Source organism: Dipodomys ordii, unplaced genomic scaffold, assembly GCF_000151885.1.
Source record: "Dipodomys ordii isolate 6190 unplaced genomic scaffold, Dord_2.0 Scaffold178, whole genome shotgun sequence".
Taxonomy (NCBI): Eukaryota; Metazoa; Chordata; class Mammalia; order Rodentia; family Heteromyidae; genus Dipodomys; species Dipodomys ordii.
The window spans coordinates 1,635,954-1,658,767 of NW_012267394.1; the positions used below are offsets into that span (position 1 = coordinate 1,635,954).

A 22,814-nucleotide genomic window follows, 5' to 3' on the forward strand; every position below is an offset into this window, starting at 1 on the left:
TAGAGTGAGTGCTAGCTTAGATTTAAAAGGAAAAAGAATTCAAAGATAGCCCCCAGGCCCTGAATTCAAGCCCAAGCCCCAAGACTGGCACAGAAACATAAGTAAAATTCATACGTAAAACAAAAATAAAATGAAATCTATCCACCAGCTACATTTGAAAGTACAGAACTGTAATCCCAGCCCTCAGAAGGTTGAGGCAGAAGGATTATCAGGCTCTGCATCTATGCTATAGACCCTGGTTCAAAGAAAAAATAATAGTAGTAGTAGTAGTAATAGTAATATGTAAATAAAATCCATGCAGATGAAGAGTTAAAAATGACCTGCATCAAAAGCTGTTCAAATATTCAGAAATTAGTAAAGGAAAATAAGCTTTTGAACTCATTAAGAATAAATATTTCTTAGGTGTCAGAAATAAGGTAAATGATAAGAGGCACAATTTGGAGCTATAGATTAGATAAGAGTCCAGAATCTGGCAGGTTTGTATTAGTAGAAAAGAAGATGAAAATAAAAGTAGGGAAAGTCAATAATACAAATGATACTTCCTTGAAAATGGCTAAGGAGCAACCAGAAGTTTTTCACACTTCATATACAAAAACTCCTAAAATGTAAAATAAGGTTTTCTTCCTCTTGGAGGTCTTTCTTAATCTTGTCATTCTGTGCTAAGTCATTTTTGCTGGGATAAGGGGATGCTAAAACTAGACCTCAAGAACCTCAAGAAACATCCTAGCCTCTTCTCATTAGATCTTAGTATCACCTCCCCCCAAATTGTGAAATTGAAACTGTCTCCACATATCACCAGTGTTCTCTGGGAAGTAAAACTGTTACCCACTTAGAACCACTGTGTCAAGACAAATGGGTTAAATGAAGGTAATTTTTTTTTAAAAAAGATATCATGTGGCAGGCACAAGTGGTTCATGCCTATAATCACAGTTACTGAGGAGGCAGAGATCAGGAGGATGACAGTTCAAAGTCTGCCCAGACAAAAAGTTTGAAAGACCCCTGCTCCCCCATCTGAACCAATAAATAGCTGGGTGGGTAGCTGCCTGTTATCTCATCTACATGGAAAGGGCATGTAAGAGGATCAGGATTCCGGATGGCCTAAGCATAAATGTGGACCCTATTCAAAAAATAACTGAAGCATAAAGGCATTGAGGGTAGCTCAAGTTATAGTCTGTTTGGCAAATGCAAGCCTGAGTTCAAACCACAGTACCACCTAAGAAAGAAAGAAAAGAGGAATGAAGAAAGGGAAAGAGGGAAGAGGGCAAGAAGGCATGAGAGAGGAAGTGAGAGTGAAGGAGTAAGACCAGAGACAGCACCCTAGCCCTGAGTTCAAGCCCCAAAACAAATACACACAAAAAAGAGAGGGATTTTGGCCTGACATGGGTGGCTCATGCCTATAATCCTAGCTACTCAGGGGGCTGAGATCTGAGGATCACGGTTTGAAGCCAGCCCAGGCAGTGAAGTCCATGACATGCTTATTTCCAATTAATCACCCAAAGGCTGGAAATGGAGCTGTGGCTCAAGTGGTAGGGCACTAGTTTTGAACAAGAAAAACCTCAAAGACAGAGCCCAGGCCCTGAGTTCAAGCCCCAGAACCAAGACAAAATATTTTTTAAGAATTATTTTTATTGTGAAAATACCGTGCAGAGGGGTTACAATTACATGGGCAAGATAATTAGTACATATCTTATCAAGCATTGTTGCCTCCTCCTTTGTTTCCCCTTTCCATCCCTTCCCATCTCCCCCGTCCCCCTAAAGAAATTTTTAAAGTAGATGTTTAACATTTTCTTAAGCTGCTCAATTACTACCTTTCCTATCCTGTCTCTCATTGTAAGTTGTTAAGTCATTGTTTTCCGTTTAGTTTCATGCTGCACTATACATAATAAACATAAAAAGAAACATTAAAAAGAAAAAATAATGACCCTTCCAAAAAATGCACACAGCCCAGGCCAGCCTTGGGCTACACAGTGAGACCTTGTCTCAAAAAAAAAAAAACAAAAAAAAAACAAAAACAAAGCAGACAAAAATTAAATGTTAGTGATTATAAATGCCAAATATCCCAATTCCAGGCTCTAGGCATCTACTAATAATAATCCGGGTCTCCTTTGCCTATCATATTTACTTTTCAATAAAAGACTCCCTTTTATTTTGAGGAGGAATGATGTTGAAAGCTGAGGGAAGCAGAACTCAAACTAAATTATGTACTTCCATATTATTTGGCACTTAAACCCAGTTAAGACTGCTATTACTCGTCACCTGTCACCAAGTAAATAGTCACAATGCTTTGTACAGAATAAGTAAAAAAAAAAAAAGAGCATTTGGCTGACTACACCACACTTTTTATAGCAGACAATCTTTAGGAAAGACAGACACAGGAAGCAGCAGGAGGAGGTGGGTGGTTCTTGGCCCTGTCCTAAACAAGAAACAATACATAAAGTGTAACAAGAGACAGCCTTAAACCACAGCACTGTTACTTCACAGGAAAAGTTCACAAATAAACAGGAGAGTGGTGGAGGTGAAAAGAAAGAGCAACTCAAGAGATGATATAGGGAGCAGGACCTGCATGGAACTTGCTCATAAGTTCTAGAAATGCCAGAGAGGGATGGGAAGAGAAAGTCAGCAACAATAGTAGAGGGAACCTTGTGGTAACCATGCAATTACTTAATAACGGCTGTATTGCCATTTTTGAGAACTGTGTTCAAATAGCCTTAAAATCCCAGCCACGTCATATCTGTACTCCTGGCTCTTTTCTAGCAAGTAGTTATGTATATACCCCCGCTGTTTCATGGCAATAATTCAAAGACTTTTATTCTTTTGATTTGTTACTAGCACTAAAATAAATGGCCCCTGAACTCTTGTCTTCTAATTTCTATGTACACACAGTCCCAATGGCAGCCCACCAAACATCTGTGTGCAGGGCCAGGAGATCTTCAGGTTCATTGCTCTTAAGAAATACAGAAAATCATAGTTAAAAACATGGATTTCATAGTCATCCTGGTCTTGAAAGCCAAATTCACATTTCCTCAGGCAACTTACTAATCTGTTCAGGGCCTCTTTTTTTGTAATCACACGTGAACTGATTGCTCTGAGATGAAATGAATGAAAGCAACTGAACATCAAACCTAGAACATACAAACATATGCTTGCTCGGTATGCTAAGAGTTTCACACTGGGTATTTGCTGGGCTTTTTCTTTCTTTTTTTGTTTTTGTTTTTGTTTTTGTCATGGGGCTTGAACTCAAGGTTGGCATGCTGACCCAGACTTCCTTTGCTCAAGGCTAGCACTGTACTACTGCTTTGAGTTACAGTGCCCCTTTGAGTTTTCTGGTGGTTAATTGGTGATAAGTCTCACAGACTTTCCTGTCCAGGCTGGCTTTGAACTGTGATCCTCAGATCTTAGCCTTATAAGTAGCTAGGATTATAGGTGTGTGCCACTGGCACCCGCCTTCTTTCTTTCTTTTTGCAATAGCAAATGATCTTGAGGATAAAGTAATATCTCCCCATCCCAGAAAAGAGCAAGCTGTCTTCTCACTATAAAAGTGTCTTGTCTCCCAAACTCAATTGTTGCACAAGACAACTAATGGTATGCATAGGCCCTTAGCCTGGTCCACTCTGGGGGACCCAAAACCCTAAGGAACCAGTGAGTGTAGCTGATAATTCTGTTTATTGCTTTCACAGTGAATAATGAATTGTCCTTTGTGTATACTTCAGGAGCCATGGGTCTTCTTCAATCATCCATGAACTGATGGAAATAGTTTAAGTGCCCAGATTCTTCACATATGTATACAAAGCACTTGGAAAATCAACAGAAAATCAACCTATGATATTGTGTATTACTGACAGTCTCCTCTGTGAAGCTTGTGTACTGTACTTGATCACTGAACCAAGCCAAACACCTGCAGTCTTGGATACCCTAGAACAGAATATATTGAGCTACACACACTGGACAGTATGTACTTTCAAGAATGTCGCTGTGGCCCTTACTGGACTAGGCAAAGTTTAGACTCCAGGTAGGTTAGCTAGGATATTTACTCTTTAGCATTTCAACTTTAAACAATCATCTTTCATAATTGAACTGAAATCCAGAAGTCATGTATTTATGTTAGGGCAGATTCCTTACATCTCTCAATAACCTTTGACTCTTCATATGTCAAAAGCTGAATGAAGCCTGGTAAATCATCCATTTAGACTCCCTTGTTTCATAGAATAAACTGACAGCCAAAAACAGGACACATTGACTTACCCAGAGTTACATTTTAATAAAGTACTCAGCTCATTTCTATATAACTTTTTAAATAGGCAGAAACAAACTCAAAACAAAAGTTACATGTCTTATTCAGCTTGTTTAAATCCTGTAGCCTACAAACTATTTTCAAATTCAACAGAATACATATACAGTCTTAAAAATAAGAAATGGTGTACTAAGATCAAAATATTGCTTGGTGCAGGTGGCTTACATCCATAATCCTAGATATGCAGAAGACTGAGAGTGAGGGTTATGGTTTGAAGTCAGCCCAGGCAAGAAATGTTCATGAAACTTATCTCCAATTAACTACCAAAAGCTGGAGGTGCAACTGTGGCTCAAGTGGTAAAGTGCCAGCCTTGAGCAAAAGAGCTAAGGAAAAGCACCCAGGCCCTGAGTTCAAGCTTCAGGAGGTGTGTGTGTGTGTGTGTGTGTGTGTGTGTGTGTGTGTGTGTGTGTGTGTGTGTGTGTGTGTGTGTGTGTGTGTGTGTAATTTCTAGTAATTCATAAACATGATTGGTATCTATGTGAGAAATGCTTTTATAATTAAATCTATCACATTCACTGACCAGTACCAATCCTTCTATATTGATAATATTCAAGAAAACCAATAAGGAATAACAAAGGACAAAATGGCCTTCAGTGTTAGACACAGTCAAGTAGTACCAGATTATTTAAAGGGAGGGATGAGATGAGGTTGAAAGCAGGGATTTGTTACAAAATAATATCACACTTTCATCCACAATTAGCAAAAACAGGTAGGAAAAGTGTGGCAAATTGGGCCCACAGCCCAATTTCTACTGTACAATTTCTACTTTTAAGAGTATATCTCAATTTCATTTTATACAGCAGTATGAACACTTAAATATAGGATTGGTTCTCAGGCCAACTCAGTTAATACAAAAATAGAGAAGTTAGATCCCAAAGAACTTTACAAAGCCTATGAAAATGAGTTGATGACGCAGCTAGAGACTGTATGGAAGTCTAAGAATTTAGTTGACAAAATATGGACAAACCTTGATTTAGTAAAAACAAAGACAGAAAAAATCCAAAACACCCAACATAGATAAAATCCAGAACTTTTATGTTTTCTTTTCCTTTTGGCTGGGGGGGGGGAGGCATGGTAAACTTATTCTTCCTCTAATAGCTTGTTTTGAGACCATTAGCTACTCAACCAAAGAGGGAAAAAGGCAGTGCCAACACACAACAAAGCTGTGAGGGCAGACTAGGTAAAGGTTATTTTTTCTCTCGAATCTTTTATGTACACACTGACTCTTCTGTTAAAACATTGATTTTGTAATGTGAGGTTCCAGACTGAAGTGCATATCAGAGGAAATGCTGCAGCCAATTTGTTTTAACCCGTGTTAACTTTCTGTATGTTCTTGCCTTGTATTGTAGGCAGCATAAAAGAAAACAACACAGACTTCAAAAAGGCAGTCATGTTCATATTATTTATGACTATGTGAAACAATAATGTTGAAAAACTTACTGGAAGATGTGAAGAAAGTGAGACGCCTTCACTAGAGAAGGCAATTAGCATACTGAACCTTCAGCTTAGGTTCTCAAGGACACAGCAATCTATGTTTGAGAATTTCAGTAATTCAGAAGCTAATGGAAGCTGGTGCTGTGGTTCACATCTGTAATCCCAGCTACTCGGAAGGCAGAGATTGGGAAGATCATGGTTCAAGCTTAGTTGGGGGGTGGGAGATAAGTTCACAAAGCCCTCACCTCAACCAATAAAAGCTAGGCACAGTACCACACCACACAAGAAGCATAGATACTGTCCAGGAAAGCCAGGGGATAAATGTGACTCTATCTGAAATATAACTAAAGCAAAAAGATTGGGGGGGGGAGTGACTCAAGTAGTAGAAGACCTGGCTAGACACTCAAGTATGAGGCACTAAATTCAATACTGAGGGGGAAAAATTCCTACTCTAAGTAGGAAATTAAATTATGTCCTTTGCTTAATGAATTTCCAATCTAGTATAAGAATCTAGTATGAGAATAAAATCTAGCTGGGAAGGTGGCTCAGTGGTAGAGTGCTTGCCTTACATGCATGAGGCCCTGAGTTCGATTCCTCTGTACCACATAAGCAAAAAGAAAAAAGCCAGAAGTGGCGCTGTGGCTCAAGTGGTAGAGCGCTAGCCTTGAGCTGAAGAGCTGAGGGACAGCACCCAAGCCCAGAGTTCAGGCCCCACGACAGGACCCCTCCAAAAAAAAAAAAGAATAAAATCTATCAGGTTTTAAATGCAGTAGCTAGCCCACATAGGACTTTGTGTGAATTAGAAAAAAACGACCCAAGAAGATCTTGTCTTAGGACTAGTACATCATTCCTTTAATATCCTTAGGAGGATCCAATCCATATAGTGGCCTTGATGTATTATCCACACATGGCATTCAAGTTCATAGTGTGAATGAACAGCCTACACTAGATCTTGCTATCTACATAAACAATCTTCCTAAACAGCTCCAGCCAGAATAACATGCTATTAAATGTTTAAGGTTTTTCCAGTGATTGATTTCAAAGCACATAAAAACAGCTCCTCCATAACTTCACTCCCTTAAGAAAAACAAAAGGAGAGAATGCCAGCTGTCAGAGCCCAACAATTAACGAATTATCCCTCATCTCCAAGTTTTAAGGGAAATTGCCCACCTGGCTGGATCAAGAAATGGTCATCCAAGAAGTTGGATCCACCAAAATCAGAGAAATGATAGGGCTAACACCATCAGCAGTATTAAGTTGTTGTCTGGAAAGTAGAAGTTACACAATTCTTTTAGCAAATCTGTGTGAAATTAATGTCTCATATTCACCCACTCCACCCATTGCCAGCTGCATCACCTCATTACTGAAGTCCAGTATTTAAAATCCTGAGCCAAGAGTTTTGAGTCATTTGCAAAGATTTATTCACCCACCCAGTCATCCAGCCTCCCTAGCCTAGAGCAGACCAAAGTGGCTAAAAAAGCAAGAACAAACTTGGCAATTCTTTGGAAATGAAGCTAGAGCTAGTAATATAAATTTCCTTGTTGTGTGAGTGTATTAGTTACTTGAATCCTTTTTTTGTGCACCAGTCCTGAGACTTGAGCTAAGGGCCTACGCACCTTTTGCTCAAGGCTAGTGATCTACCACTTGAGCCACAGTTTCACTTCCAGATTTTTGATAGCTAATTGGAAATCAGAGTTCTGTACTTTTCTCTCCCTCTGCCCACCCCTCTAGGTTAAAACTCCAATCCTCAGATCTCAGCCTCCTGAGTTGCTAGGATTCAAACGTGAGTCAGTGTGGTGCCACCTTGAACCCTTTTTTCCCCCTCGGTCCTGGGGCTTGAATTCAGGGCCTGGTTACTATCCCTGAGCTACAACTTTGTGCTCAAGGCTAGCACTCTACCACTTGAGCCACAGCTCCACTTCTATCTTTTTCTGAGTAGTTTGTTGGTAATAAGTCTCACTGATTTTCCTGCCTGGGCTGGCTTCGAACTGTAATCTTCAGATCTCAGCCTTCTGAATAGCTAGGATTAGAGGTATAAGCCACCAGCACCCGGCTTAAATCCTTTATTTAGAGGTCTCAAAAACGTTTTATCTTTTTGCCCAACTGTCTATATTTCCCTAGGGGAATAAAAAAATCTCACATTCCTCCAAAAATGAGGATTGAGTGATTGAGCCAGTAAAGTAGAAATCTTAATTTGGTCAGTAGACCATAGCTATTCCAAAGAGTTTATACTTGTCAAGCCAACTTTTGTGGTTATTTCTACAGACGTATGAGTTGATGCTTATCAGGTGAAGTATAACAGATTCTATAGGAAGCTCAAATAGTTTAACCATTTAGAAAGACTAGGTCAAAGCCCAACAAAATCAATACCAGGAAGTGGGTATATCCAAGAGGTGAGGTGGGGCCAAGAGGAGAGGGGTAGGCAATAAAGGCAAGAAGAAAGGGAGGATTCGGTCAGGAATTCATTGTATATACCACACAATTAAGAAAAGAGAGAGAAGGGGTAGGTTGAAAAAGGGTGAGAATGTTGAAGAGGTGACACTGTTCAACCTGCACTGTACTCATAAACTGCTTTGTTATAAGGCACATCCTTTGTACAACTACTTAAAAGGTAATTTAAAAAAAATTAAATAGTTGCTTTATAGAAACACTTCATGTGAAGTAAGTTGCATCAGGATTTTGCCATTTAAGGCTGTATTTGTTGAATATACATTAATTAGGAACACATGAGATTAAAAAGCTATTTTTAAGCCTGGCACTGATGACTCACACCTATAATTCTTAGCTACTTAGAAGGCTGAGATCTGAGAACTGAGGTTCAGAGTCCATCCAAGCAGACAAAACCCTGAGACTCTTATCTCCAATTAATCAGCAAAAAAACAGAAGTAGAGGCATCATCCACATGGCGGAATGCCAACTTGTGCAGAAAAAGTTGAACAAGAGCATAAGGCCCTGAGTAAAGCCCCATACTGGTGTACAAGTATGTGTGTGTGTGTGTGTGTGCGCACACACACATGTATGTATGCATACACACACACAAAATCTATTTGTGAGGCAATTGGGGATATTTGTTTATGAACTGAACATTAGAGGACACCAAAATAAATTAATTTTTTAAAGTAGCAAATGAGTATGTTTTTAAGAAATCAGTCATTTTTATAGATGCATACTGAAGCTTGTAGGCAAAAAATGACATATCCAGGATTTGGTGGCTACAATGGCCAAAAAAAGTCATATTAATTAGTTATATTTTAAAGGAAAAAGTTATCACTTTTACATTTATCTTGGTAAAACCAACAAATTAAAAGTATGTGAAAAATCTTATCTAATGGTATTCTACTTGTATCCAGAATACTATATTAATTAAATTATATTTTATGTTCATTTTCATACCCCTACTTTTTTCATTTTTGTTATTTATTTGTTGCTCATATATATATATGACTGTGTGGCCTTTTAGGTTTTGTCTCTGTGACTTTTAGAATTAAATATCATAAACTTGCTTAATTTCTCCAAATGTTGAATACTTCTTTATCAAAACATGTGACTTACAGAGTAGCAAGTAACACTTAAAAAATTCTACATAATAACTCTCTTTCTCTTAGGTGTGTATCAGACTTGCTAGGCTATTTGGAAATAATTTCTTCCTAATGAAATGTGTTGGATTTGTACTTAGGCCTGCCTGACCTGCCTAACCACACTGAGAAGCTTCTCTCTTAAAACAAGTACTACTTTATAAAGCAAAGACAGAAGAGGAGACAAGGAAGTAGCCAATTTGCTGATCTGTATTTGGTAGAAATGTTGCTTATTCTTCCTAAAGTAATACTGTAAAACCTTCATGGAACCTAAGAGTGGATAAATAGGGATGAGTTCAAAACTATGCTTTCATAGCCTGGCGCAGGTGGCTCACGCCTGTAATCCTAGCTACTCAGGAGGCTGAAATCTGAGGATCGTGGTTCAAAGCCAGCCAGGGCAGGAAACTCCGTGAGACTCTTATCTCCAATAAAACCACCAGAAAACCGGAAGTGTCGCTGTGGCTCAAGCGGTAAAGCACTTGCCTTGAGCTAAAGAGCACAGGGACAGAGCCCAAGCCCAGAGTTCAAGCCCCACAACTGACACACACACACACACACACACACACACAAAACTATGTTTTCTATACTCTTTTGACAAAAGAATGACATGAATATATTTTGGACCAGGCACAAAGCAAGCACTAACACTCAGTAGTGTCTCCTTAAAGCTACAGAGTTATCACTGAGACAAAAAAAAAAAAGATTCAACCTGATCAGGTACATAAGTTTTACATGTGTTAATTCATAAATGAACATCTATTATGTTTGTACTATTTTTAGAGCATTCTATTTTTACAGTGTTCTTTGAGATCAGGTTGAACAAATATTATTTCAATGACATACTATTGCTCAAGTTCTTGGTATTTAAGAGTGAAAGCTAGGTGGATTACAATTATAAAGTGTTCAAAAAAGAACAAAAGAAGACAGAAATTGAATAACTTACTTTTAGAGTCCCTGAAGCATAATGACTCAGTGCTATAGATAACTTCTACAAGAGAAGTGATAGCTTTAAGATTTATTCACTATATTAGTCCCCTAACACTTCTGTGACTCAGTTTCCTTATTTGTACAATATGCTCGCTGACAAGACAGAATGTCAAGAGACCAAGTGAAAGTTTCTTTTGTTGCTACACAAGTCAGGTAATGAGTACATTTCTTTTTGAACAGTTACCCTAGTGATAGTTTTTTTTTTAGAAAAATTGTGAATGCCTCAAACTGATGAATTGAAAGAAAAAACTAACCTGGTTCTTAAAATTGCAAGCTAGGTGCCCGGGTAATCTTAAGCTACTCAGGAAGCTGAGACTTCAGAATCTTGGTTCAAAGCCAGCTTAGGTAGACAAATCCATGAGACTCTTATGTCCAGCAAAAAAAAGCTTAAGAGCTTGAGCACCAGCTATCAGGAAAAATACTAAGTCAAGTAAGAGAGAAGTCCTGAGTTCAAGCTCCAGTATCAGCATCCAAAAATAGACACACACACAAAAATTTACAGTGGAAAAAAAAACCAAACTTCTAGCTTTGTTAGTTAAGTGAAGATGAGAACCTCACATCAGCCTGTCTCAAACCTCCATTCTCAGATCTCAGCCTCTGAAATTCAGACTTCTTTAGGGCCATAAGAACTTCACCACACCCTGACTTTGCTTGGATTCTTATAACCTCCAGAGCCTGAACTTCCATGTAGAGAAACAGTAGTAAAACTGATGAGCTAAGTAACATTTTTCTGTTATTAGTAGGAGATTCAAAATATTGGCAAGAGAATACAGATCATAGAACTATGAACTGTAGTGTCCTTTCCAGTGTCCTTTAATCTTTTTGTTTGTAACCTCTGCTTAGCATTTAACATCAGAAGTTTGAGCTTTCTGATTAATATCTGCAAGACAGAGATTATGTCCCCTGACTAATTTGCTTGTTTGTAATAGAATTTACACTGTGGACTTCCTTGCCAGGTAGGTGCTCTACCACTTAAGCCATATTTTTGGCTTTTTTTTTTTTTGGTGCGGGTTATCCTTCAGATAAGGTCTTATTTCCTTACTTGAAAGCCTGACCAGACTGTGGTCTGCCTATTTTAGGCTTCTAGTCATTGCTGGGAAGACAGGCTCGTGAAACTGCATAGAGCTTCCCTCTGTAAAGGAGAAGTTATGTGGAATGCCTGGGCTTAGCCTATACCCAAGAACATTCTGTTCTCAGACTCCCAAGTGAGTAAATATAATTACAAATATGAGTTTCTGGGGCTGGGAAGATGGCTCAGTGGTAGAGTGCTTGCCTTGCATCCATGAAGCCCTGGGTTCAATTCCTCAGCACCACATAAGCAGAAAAAGCCAGAAGTGGTGCTGTAGCTCAAGTGGTCGAGCGCTAGCCTTGAGCTGAAGAGCTGAGGGACAGCGCCCAGGCCCAGAGTTCAGGCCCATGACTGACAAAAAAAAAAAGAAAACAAAAACAAATATGAGTTTCTGTTACCTGGTATTTCCATATATACAACTTTGGGTCTCAAATATACCATGCCTCTACTTTTTTTTTTTTTGTCATGGTTCTGGGGCTTGAATTCAGGGCCTAGGCACTGAGTTTTTGTTCCTCAAGGCTAGCACTCTACCACTAGAGGCACAACTCCACTTCCAGCTTTTCTGATGGTTAGTTGGAGATAAGAGTCTCACAGACTTTCCTGCCCTGGCTAGTTTCAAACCTTGATCCTCAGATCTCATCCTCCTGGGAAGTACTGGTTCTGGGGCTTGAAGGTGGCCTGGGCTCTGTCTCTGAGCTTCTTTTGCTCAAAGATAGTGTTCTACCACTTGAGCCACAGCTCTACTTACAGCTTTTTTTGGTAGTTTATTGGCAATGAGTCTCACAGACTTTCCTTCCTGCTCAGGCCGGATTTGAACTACAATCCCCAGATCTTGGCCTACTGAGTTGCTAGGATCACAGGTGTGAGCCATAGGTGCTAGGCCCTCTATGGTTTTTTTACTGCACTATCCACTGCATATTCCTACAATAACTTAACATGATACTCTTTAATCATCAACTTCCTGTGTGTCTCACAATGACCATCTTTATCTGGGACATTATATCTTACTGTGTAGCTCACGTTGGCCTTAAAGTATTTTTGCCTCTGTGCTCAGGATACTGGAATTACAGGTATAACTCCATGCCCAACTGAACTCTAAGCATCCTTACATTACTACCCTGTAGGGCAACACCTATCATGTCATAGGTACAAAGTAAACATGCTGAATAAATGAAATCATTGTGCTTAGAGCCTATTATCTAAAATCAAAACACTATTCAAATAACTCTAAACAAATAAATACTCCAGAAGATATGTAATAAACAGAAATTTATCTTGTGTTATTTCTAGTTACTAGTTTGACCTTACTGTCTCAACAAACCAAAAGAAAAAGGAAAGTCAAATATTCAAATATTGTCAACTTGTGTGTGTACGTACATGCACACATGGTGTTAGTTGAATAGTGACTTCTCTCTCACTTTTTTTTTTGTCAGTCATGGGGCTTGAACTCTGGGTCTGGCCACTGTCCTTCAGCTCTTTAGCTCAAGGCGAAGACTTTACACCACTTGGGTCACAGTGCCACTTCCAGTTTTCTGGTAGTTAATTGGAGATAAGAGTCTCACAGACTTTCCTGCCAAGGCTGGCTTTGAATCTCGATCCTCAGATCTCAGCCTCCTGAATAGCTAAGATTACAAGCATGAGCCACAGGCATCCAGCAATAGGGACTTCGCTTAATGGTTAAGTCACTTAAATATGGAAGATTTAAGATATAGTTTCTTCAACACTTTCAGAGCTCTCTATTGTATTTAATTTAACAAAATACAGTACATTCTTGACACAAAATTACTAATTAATCTACAAGTCACACTGCTTGATGGCATATTACAATGTGGGATGGTTACATAAAATCCAAAAGACAACTACTAACACACAATTCAAAATGCAATGAGTCCAAGACAGGTTCATCTTCCTTTCAAAATACCAAAATAAAGGGGTAATCATGAGGAAACAGATGTGAAGAAAACCAAAATTAACTTTAATAAATTACGTTAAACATGTCATTACAGTACTGAAAACCCACCCCCCCAAAAAAAACTCTCACTAATACTCAAGAAAAAGTTGAAGGTATAAATGAAAAAAGTACCTCTCTATAGAAAATATGCCTTCATCTCCAGTTGTCCAGAAATATGAGGAACTAAGTGAAAACAACTGAATTACAAACCTTACAGTTTAAGAATCCATTATATTAAAGAGTGTTTTTCAATGTAATAGAAACTTTCCTTCTAGTTCATACTATATAGACTTCGTATAGATAACTTTTTACCCCGAGAAGAGTTTAATTCATTATCAGTCACCCTGTGGTCAGTGCTGTTTTCCTTCTCCTTTCATGGCTGACCTCCCCTCCCAGATTTAGAGTAGAATCAACTGTCATTTCCTTTACTGTATTTCTTTGGTATTGCAACAGCTCTTACTCTTTGTATAGGTGATGGTGCCCTTGAGAAACTATAAAAAGCTCTAAGCCTCAGAAAATAAACACAATTTGTTCTCATACAATTGAGAAGTTTAAGAAGCAGTAACCCCCACAACCTCCCACACAAATGATTCCTTTAGCCATAGGGCTCTCTTTTTATAATCCCACACAACTCCTTTATACACACATATGCAATTAAGAAATATTGCAGTGATTAACATAATACTTGAAATTATAATAAAATGTCATTGAACTAAACTTTTACTAGCAAAATTTTAAGAACCCCAGATGAACTGTTGACTAACAGTTAACAAAATCTTATGGTTTTGCCACATTGTTTGCCTCAAAGTTTGTTATAGTGATTTTCTAAATCTGTTTTATTAATTCTGACACATCTGCCTATAAAAAAATCACAGACGGTTTAAAAGTTTTGCTTGAGGAACCAAACAATTAAATAAATCCACATGGTATTTACAAACTCCTGGATTTAAGTATTTTTCTCTACTGTAGCAAGCCATGTTCTACATGGAGCAGGAAAATTAGCTAGGAACTCAAAGTGCCACCAGGTCTTAACTGTCCAGTTACCTTGTCAAAATCAGTGAGATATAAAAGATGAAACCAGGGAAATGACTAAAGGGAAGGGAAGAATATACTCAAGTAATAAAGAGAGAGAAATGCTTAAAATGGTAAAGATTTTGCTGTATGTGCTGAACTATTTGTGGAAACAATCATCCAACTTTTTTTACTTTAACTTTTCATACCAACTAAACCGAAGTTTTAAACTAGGGCAAAAGAAAAGAAAAAAATATAATCACTGACAAATTTCAAAATCATATCATCACAATTTAAAAGATATTAAACTCGAAATTTCAGTCACAAAGCGTTTCTAAGTTTTATCACCCATTAAACACATTAACTTTCCACTAGCAGAGACAAGTGAAAGAACCCATGACTCAGTTTATTTTTAAATACTAGGTAACAGAACAGTTGGAGTAAATATGATTTTCAATGTGCCTCAAGTTTCTCGGAACTGATGAGACTTTAAATTTGACATCAAGATCTACTGCATCAAGCAAGGGAAGGCTGTACTATCTCCTGAAACAATCATGTTTTGATGACTGTTTTCCCAAGGACAGACCAGTAACTGAAAGTCAAAATAGGAACTAAAAGTGAATAACACAGAACATGTCTCGCCATCTCTATTATAATCTTGTTGCTGCTCAAAACTGAAATCTAGACATGCAACATGTGGCTAGGCTAATGGTTCCTGTCTGGCCTAAGAATTTTCAACTGTGAGTATTGGTGGAATCTGTGTGGCTCTCATGCCACCCAAAGTAGAAAGTTTACAGAAAGAGGAATCCTTTGAACTAATAAGTTAAGGGAACTCCAGTGTTTGCCAAGGCAATAGGAGGCCCCATGGATTTCATTGTTCCGTGGGTTTGAGTGACGGGAAATGGGCTGCTAGCACTGGCTCAGAGTTATCAGGACTGGGAGCTTCGCACAGTATGTCCAATACTTTGGGGCACTCTTAATCAACTGTGTGTAAGACCATGTCCAGTACTCCCACACAGTTCACTTGGTGGCACTTGAGCAGCTTTCAATTCCCACGCTCTCCCCATTGTCCTCCAGAAATGTTCCCGGGGAAGAACACATGGAGAAAAACCGCACGTAGGCATGTCTTCAATTTCTGGTAAAGTCTGGGGGAGGGGGACTCTACGTGGTGTTTTTTTCTTGACTTGCACGACTCGGAGTGGGCTCCCAAGTATTCAGATTGAAAATGAAGGGAAGGTTCCCCTCTCCCTTCAATTAAGAGGGAAAACACAGCAAGTGATAAGAGGTGGGATGGAAGTTGAATAGCGCAAAAACAAAATAAAATAAAAAGGGTTGTGGCCACAAGTTAAACAATAACCGTACTATCGCGGACTCGAGGTGTCCCCTCGTTAGGGTTGGGGTGTTATTTCCCCACCATCTCTTTGGCTAGCAAGAGAAATGGATTAAGTGGAGAATGGGATGTTCTTCCGCCCCCACGCCAAGTATGCGCCTCGGCGTGGCTGCTCCTTTCGCGGATCCCAGACTTAACAGAGCGAGGTCGCAGTCACTTCTGGGATGAAAGCACCCCCCCCCTTCAGATTCCCTCATGTATTCAGCGGCAGACAGGAAAGACCCCGGGCTCTCCCAATCCCCCCTTGGATGCCGGGGATAGCGGGAGCACTCACCAATTTGGGTTTGTTTTTCGTTTCCTCTTCGTTGGCGGCCCGGCTCCCGGTGCTACGCTTGTTGCTCCGGCCCCCAACGGGCTCCTCGCTGCCGCCTCCCGTTCCGGACGCCGCCGCCCCAGGCTGCTCCATCTTTCTCCGGCTCGGTCACCTGTGCCCTGTAACCCTACCTTCTCTACCGGGGGAGCCAAGGGGGTAGAGCCCCTCGCGTGCCCACGCTGCCCCGCGCTGCCCCGCGCTGAGTCGGCAGCACGTCCTCCTCCTTGGGGGAGAGGGTCCTGGGGCCGGGATGTTGCAGATCTCAGGCTTCTGACTTCTACGCACCCACGACGCAAACACGCTTGTGGCTACTACCCGCTGCCGGGACCTAAACAGCTGTAATTACCACGAACGCTGTTGCCGCCGCCCTCGGGGCGGTGTTTAGGGGGTGGAGGAAAAGTCGGTGCCTATCCCTTTAAGACGGCCTCCACACACGTGATTCATCGAAGTGCCGCCGGCCGGCCGCCCCAGCACTGAAAGCTGCTTCCGACTTGGGGCTGAGCGGGCCTAGGCTACTGAGCATGCCCGGCACTGCGACTAGCTCCTTACAGGGCACTTTCAGCTGTGCTGAAGCACGGATTTCACTTCCTACTAGTGTAATGGAACATGCCTGGGAACTAGCCAGGAGAGAGGAGGGGCGGCCCATTTTACAGATGGGGATATTGAGGCATGGGGAGGATTGAGGTGCCCCTTTACTTTTTCATTGGAACTTGAGTGTCCCCATTCACAGGCCAAAACCTCTTTTATAGCTTAGGAGCCCTTTGCGGGAATTTGGTCATGCTACAAGCTGTGGGAAGGTAGAAGTCAATGTGGAAAGACTAGGTCCCTCTCAGGCCGTGATTGGGCTGGGACTGAGGAAATACAGTTGGTCCTTTATTCCCAGGCGACCAGCAGGGGAGTGGAAACAGCCTGTACCCTCCATCTAATCCTAACAGTGTCATTAGGCTCTTTAACCAAAGCACAGATTTCAGTTCACAGTGGAATTGAGGGCTAACTTTGCTTTCCTAATCTAGTTCAAAGATAGTTGTTAGGAACACGTGAGTCAAAACATAATTTCTGATTTAAATCCCTAAACAACTGTGGACACCACAGCAGAGTATGCTGTTTTTTAGTCCTTAAGTATTTTCTCTTCAAGAAGGGGCCCACATATACATAAGAACGAACTCTTAAACACACACACAGGAAACTTTAGAGTGACAAGGCAAAGTTTGAAGGAACCTGCAGGCTATCATAGAACAATCACCCATATGCTAATGCAATGAATGCATGTAATATAAATTTAGATGCCAGGACCATAAAATATCCACATGCCTGTTACTGTCTTCAGGTTATGACTTCTTTTACACTCTCCCACTACCCTTCCCCCCCCCATGAACTTGTGAAACGTGTGAAAATTTTCACATCCTAAAAAAGTAGTAGAATTTCTATCTGAATATACTCACAAGCATTACAATGAATTTGACAGTGACCAGGATGTGATAAGAAAATTACCTTGGACAGTAAAGTGAAATTTTAAAAAATGCATATCTGAAAACAACTTTGTGTGTGTGTGTGTGTGTGTGTGTGTGTGTGTGTGTGTGTGTCTACTGGAACTTGAGCTCAGCTTTTTGTTGGTTAATTGTAGATAAGAGTCTCACTGACTTTCATGCTCAGATCTCAGCCTCCTTTCAAGTAGCTAGGATAATAGCTGTGAACCACGGGTGCCCAACCTGAAAACTGCTTTAAACCCACCTTTGTCCTTGTCCTTAACTTTCTTTTTAATCATTCAGGCATGACATACTGCTCTCCTGAAATGATAAATTACCTAAGGACAGCAGCAAAGAAGGACTACATGCTCCAAAGAGACCCAAGGTAATTTTGCTTGTTTTAAATTCCTGTTTAACTTAAATTGGAGACAGAGTTTGAATTTTACTCACCACACATACACAAAATTTAATGTAACTGAGTATCTCTCCTCCTAAAATTTTAAGTAAAACTGAAGGTTACAGAAAGATAATGACCTGTTTCTTCAACCAATGGTCCCAAGAAATACCTGTGAGAGAGATATGGGTGTGGGCCAAAGTTTAAAAGCCCTCCAGCCCCAAACATTGCTCAATAATCTGCTCAGTAGTCATTTCTTGAGCTCTTCTAAAAAAGCTGGATGATTTACAAAATGCTGTGGGTTAGAAGTATGAAGATGACATAATTTCTACCCTTTGGAATCTCAATCATGGGAAAAGAAACTTTCAAATAATTTTTCTACTGTACAACAGATTTGAACAAGAAGCACATGATAGAGGTAACTAACCAAGAGTCCTGAAGAGGATGCTTAAGCGGAGTATTGAATAAAGTTCCATTAAAGGCATTAAGTACTTGTTGAGAACTTGTAACTTCTAAGCATCCTGAATATAGTGGTGAAGAAGAAAGACAGATGTGGTTAACTCTTATGGAGCTTAGAGAAGAGCTAGGATATTAAACAAAAAAAAATTGAGCAATTTCAGTACAGTAAATAAATAGCATTCCAGTAAAAAAAAAATAACTATAGCATGTGCAAATACACTGTGGCTAATAAATTGAGGTGGGCAGGTAGGTGATTGCCAAGAGAAGCAGAACTAATAAATAGGTTTGGGAACAGATAGGGGCTTCAGATCACAAAGGCTCCTACTATAAGTTTTATTATTGTTGTTTTTAAATAGTGTGGGGCAGGAGTATGCAGGACATTATAATACAGATGAATTGATATTGTTTTGAATGTAACATTGGGTTTCACCATCCTCACCCCAAGCTAAGTTATATTTGATATTCAACTCAAGACGTTTGAAAAGCATCTATAGTCTTTTCTACCACAAAAAAGTAAAAATGTTAGTCTCTAACTTATATTTCAACTTAATTGTGATGATCTCATCCCTGTCTTGATTCCTGATTTTTTTTTTTTACATTTTGATTTAACAAGTAGTTAAAAACAAATTGAAATTTTTCTTCCCACATCAGGGCCATTGTTAAAAGCCAGAACTGAAAGAAAAAAAAAAGTTGCTAGGAGTTGTCTTCAAACTTTCTTTAGAGCCAATTTGGGTCAGTCAAGAAAGAAAACTTGTTGTTTTTTTTTAAAAAGGAGAAATAATCAACTAAGGTCCCAGAAATATTTATGAATTGAAAGTTCACTCTTAGTTTATTTGTTTACTCTTAGTAAACAGATACCTAGGAAGCATAGTCTATGTGTGAAACACCAAATTTGTGTCATGCAAATTTTTATGAAGTGCCAAACAGCCTGGAACCACCTGCAATCCTACCTACTCAGACGCTGAGATCTGAGAATTGCTATTCTGGGCAGAAAAATCTTTGAGACGCTTATCTCCAATTTACCAAAAAAGCCCAAAGTGGAGCTGTGTCTCAAGTGGTAGAGCGCTAGCCTTGAGCAAAAATAAAAGCTTGGGAACAGTGCCCAGGACTAGCACCAAAGGGAAAAAAAGTGCCATACATTCTACTACAGTGTTACCTATGTCCCCCTAAAGAATCTATCATTCTGCAAAGTTGAACACCTAGGACACAGAGATTCTGGAAAAATGCAGTTAAGGAAAACCACTCATATCCAATATAACTGTGAAACAATACTCATTCTGATAACAACACTCAGGAGGTTCAATTTCCACTGGCCTTTGCTCCCAGCATCTCAATTATCCACATAATGACTTTATGCTTCCTCCTTCCTCCTGTGGGCATTTACTTTTAGGAGATGCATCTAATTGAAGAGTAGTCAACGTTGTTTTTCTTTTATCATTCCAGTCCTGGGCACTGTCCCTGAACTTTTTGTTGCCCAAAGCTAGTGCTTTACCACTTGAGCCACAGCTCTTGCAGCTTTTTGGCAGTAACTTGAAAGCAAGAGTCTCACAGACTTTCCTGCACTGGCTAGCTTTGAACTGTAATCCTCAAATCTCAGCACCTTAAGTTGCTAGGATTACAGGTGTGAGGCACCAGTGACAAGCTAGAATATTCAACTTTTTTTTTCTTTCAAATTCTTTATTGTGATTATTGATTACATAATTTCCCAAATTTCACAGTATTGTGGGACAGTGATGCTTAGTTAAAGTCACAAACACATTCTAACTTTTATGGGGCAAATTGTCTATCATGGTCTATAACGAATAGTCAACTTTTATAAAATGTGGTAAAAAGATTTCTTTTAGCTTGATAATCCATATTCATAGCTCTCTTGGATAGTTTATTGTGGTTGAAGAAAATAAAGATTGAATCCACTAAATCAGTAACTACTTATAATTTAGCCAGCATCTTGTGCACTATTCTTTGTATATTTTTTAAAAGTTTTGCTAAGAGTTCTTAATTGTGAGGAAGTTTGCTTCTGTTTACTTTCAAACTTAAAATTCACACATGAAGCTGGGCAATAGTGGCTCAATCCTGTAATCCTAGCTACTCAGGAGGCTGAGATCTGAGGATTAGAGTTCAAAGCTAGCCACTGCAGGGAAGTCTGTGAGACTCTTACTTTCAAGCAAGCTTGAGCAGGAAAGTCTGTGACACTCTTATCCCCAATTAATCATCAGAAAATTGGAAGTGGTGCTGTGTCTCAAAGTGGTAGAGTGCTAGCCTTGAGAGGGAAATAAAAGCCCAGGGACAGTCCTCCAGGCCCTGAGTTCAAGCCCCATGACCAACAGAAAATACATCCATCCATCCATCCAAACATACATACATACATACATCCACCCATACATCCATAATACGTACATAAAATGAAATTCACACATGAATCAACTGGACTTCCAGATTTCCTTAACATCATTCACCTTTTCATGAATTACTAAAGACCTAGTTGTAGTACACAAACACTTGGAATAGACCAAGAAATATAAGAATTTGGTCATTCATAAACCTAAAATCTACTTGAGAATATAAAGGTATCACTCAGGCACTGTGGTTTACTAGCTACTTAGGAGATTGAGGCTGGGGAGTTAGTCTTCAAGGCCAGCCCAGACATAAAAGTTTGGAATCTCAATCCGTAGCTAGGTAGGGTGGTATGTGTCAAGTGACCTGGTAAGCAGGATTGGCAGAGTGCCATGGCACACGCTTGTATTCCCAGGACAAAGGCAATCACAAATAGAAGCATCTCTGTCCAGGAAGCATTAATCAAGATCTTACCTTTAAAGAACACTGAGCTTTAGCAGCTCATGGCTGTAATCTTAGCTACTTGGAAGGCTGAGATTTGAGGATCATGGTTCAAAGCTAGCCAGGGCAGAAAATGACTCATATCCAATAAATCACCTAAAAATCAAAAGTGGAGCTGTGGTTCAGGGACAGCAGCTAGGCCCTGAGTTCAAGCCCCAAGCCTCCAAAAATAAGATATGAAGAAGTGACATAAAAAGGGACTGGAAGCCGGGCACAGGTGGCTCTCACCTGTAATTCCAGCTATTCAAGAGGCTGAGGTCTGAGGATAGTGCTTCAAAGCCAGCCCAGGCAGGAAACGCTGTGAGATTCTTATCTCAAATTAATTACCAGGAAACTGGAAGTGGAGCTGTGGCTCAAGGGGTAGAGTGCTAGCCTCGAGCTGAAAAGCTCAGAGATAGCATCCAGGCACATAGGTCAAGCCCCACTACTGACCAAAAAAAAAACAAGAAGGACTGCCAGAGTGGCTCAAATAGAAGAGCACATGGTTAGCAAGTGCAAGTCTCCAAGTTCAAATCCCAATATTGCCCAAAATAAAAAGAACAAAAGAAAAAAGAAAAGAAAGCTCTAACTTAAATTGAATGTAATGTGGTAAAGGAGTAATTTTATTTAATCCTTTAATACATGAACTTTGCAAGAAGGTAACGCTTGAGCCTTTGAAATAAGAAATAGAGGTCAGATTTCAGTAGGCAAAGAAAGGAAATACAAAAAGACAATATATGGCATGTCCTGGAAATAATGCTGACCAATAATACTGAGGGGCCAGTGAAGCTTGAGTAGAATGAGAACATGAATGTTGAATAATTGTAGGAAGTATGGTCATCCCCGTTGTCTTTTGCCAATGTGCAAACAGAAGACACTGTGGTAGTCAGTGATAAGGATCTTTAACAAGAACTTTACAAAACAACAAGTGTTTTAGGAGCTGTTTTGGCAGTGGTACACAGAATAACTTTTAGCACTGAATTTAAATTTTCTTTTTCCTTTAGTACAGGATTTCTTTCCTTTAATAAAACTCTTCACAGAGCCCTAGTATATACAACAGATACAAATCTGGCTTACATGTTTGTACTTCATGTGAGAGTGGCTCTTGCTCAGGTCTTGGCTTCTCTGTTCCCCCCTGAGACACCCATTTGAGGCACCACTGGTGAACTCTGACTAAAAGTAGATAATATCCTCAAGATTGCAACTTGAGAGGACCCAGATGTATTGAAGAGAAACAAATGACTCCAAAAGAAGCTTTAAAAGAAGAAAACTATTCCTCCTCACAGATTTTGTGCACGAAATAAAGGAAAAGACAGTGAACAAGAATGAGCAACATGTGGGCCCAAATACATAAAAATGTAGTGGCAAATGGGGCAATATTATCTCAATAGGTGCTTGTTATTGGCAGGTAAAGCTAGACCAAGGAGTCTGGTACCCAGAAACTAAAAAACCTTATTAGGGCTGGACAGGAAAGCTAAGAAGATCCCTGTAATCAGTAACCAATAGGAAGAGCCTAGACAAGGTGGTAAAGCATTAACGGGAGTATAACAGTATGGAACAAGAAGGCAGGCCGCCAGACTATGGAAGTCCTGCCATGGATATCCTGGTAAGCAGACAGAAAATTAAAACACAGAAAATCCTGTAGCAAGCAATAGGCAAA

The 22,814-nt window shown here is 39.7% G+C and overlaps 1 protein-coding gene across 1 annotated transcript in view; it reads right to left on the reverse strand.

Annotated features, from left to right (window-relative positions):
- Nucleotides 1-16,332, reverse strand: part of Diaph2 (diaphanous-related formin 2) — an 805,268-nt gene extending 788,936 nt beyond the window's left edge. The window contains exon 1 of the mRNA XM_013033825.1: nt 15,983-16,332. Coding sequence (XP_012889279.1) covers nt 15,983-16,114 — 132 coding nt within the window. The 5' untranslated portion in view covers nt 16,115-16,332. The remainder of the gene's footprint in view (nt 1-15,982) is intronic.
- Between the last annotated feature and the right edge of the window lie 6,482 nt (nt 16,333-22,814).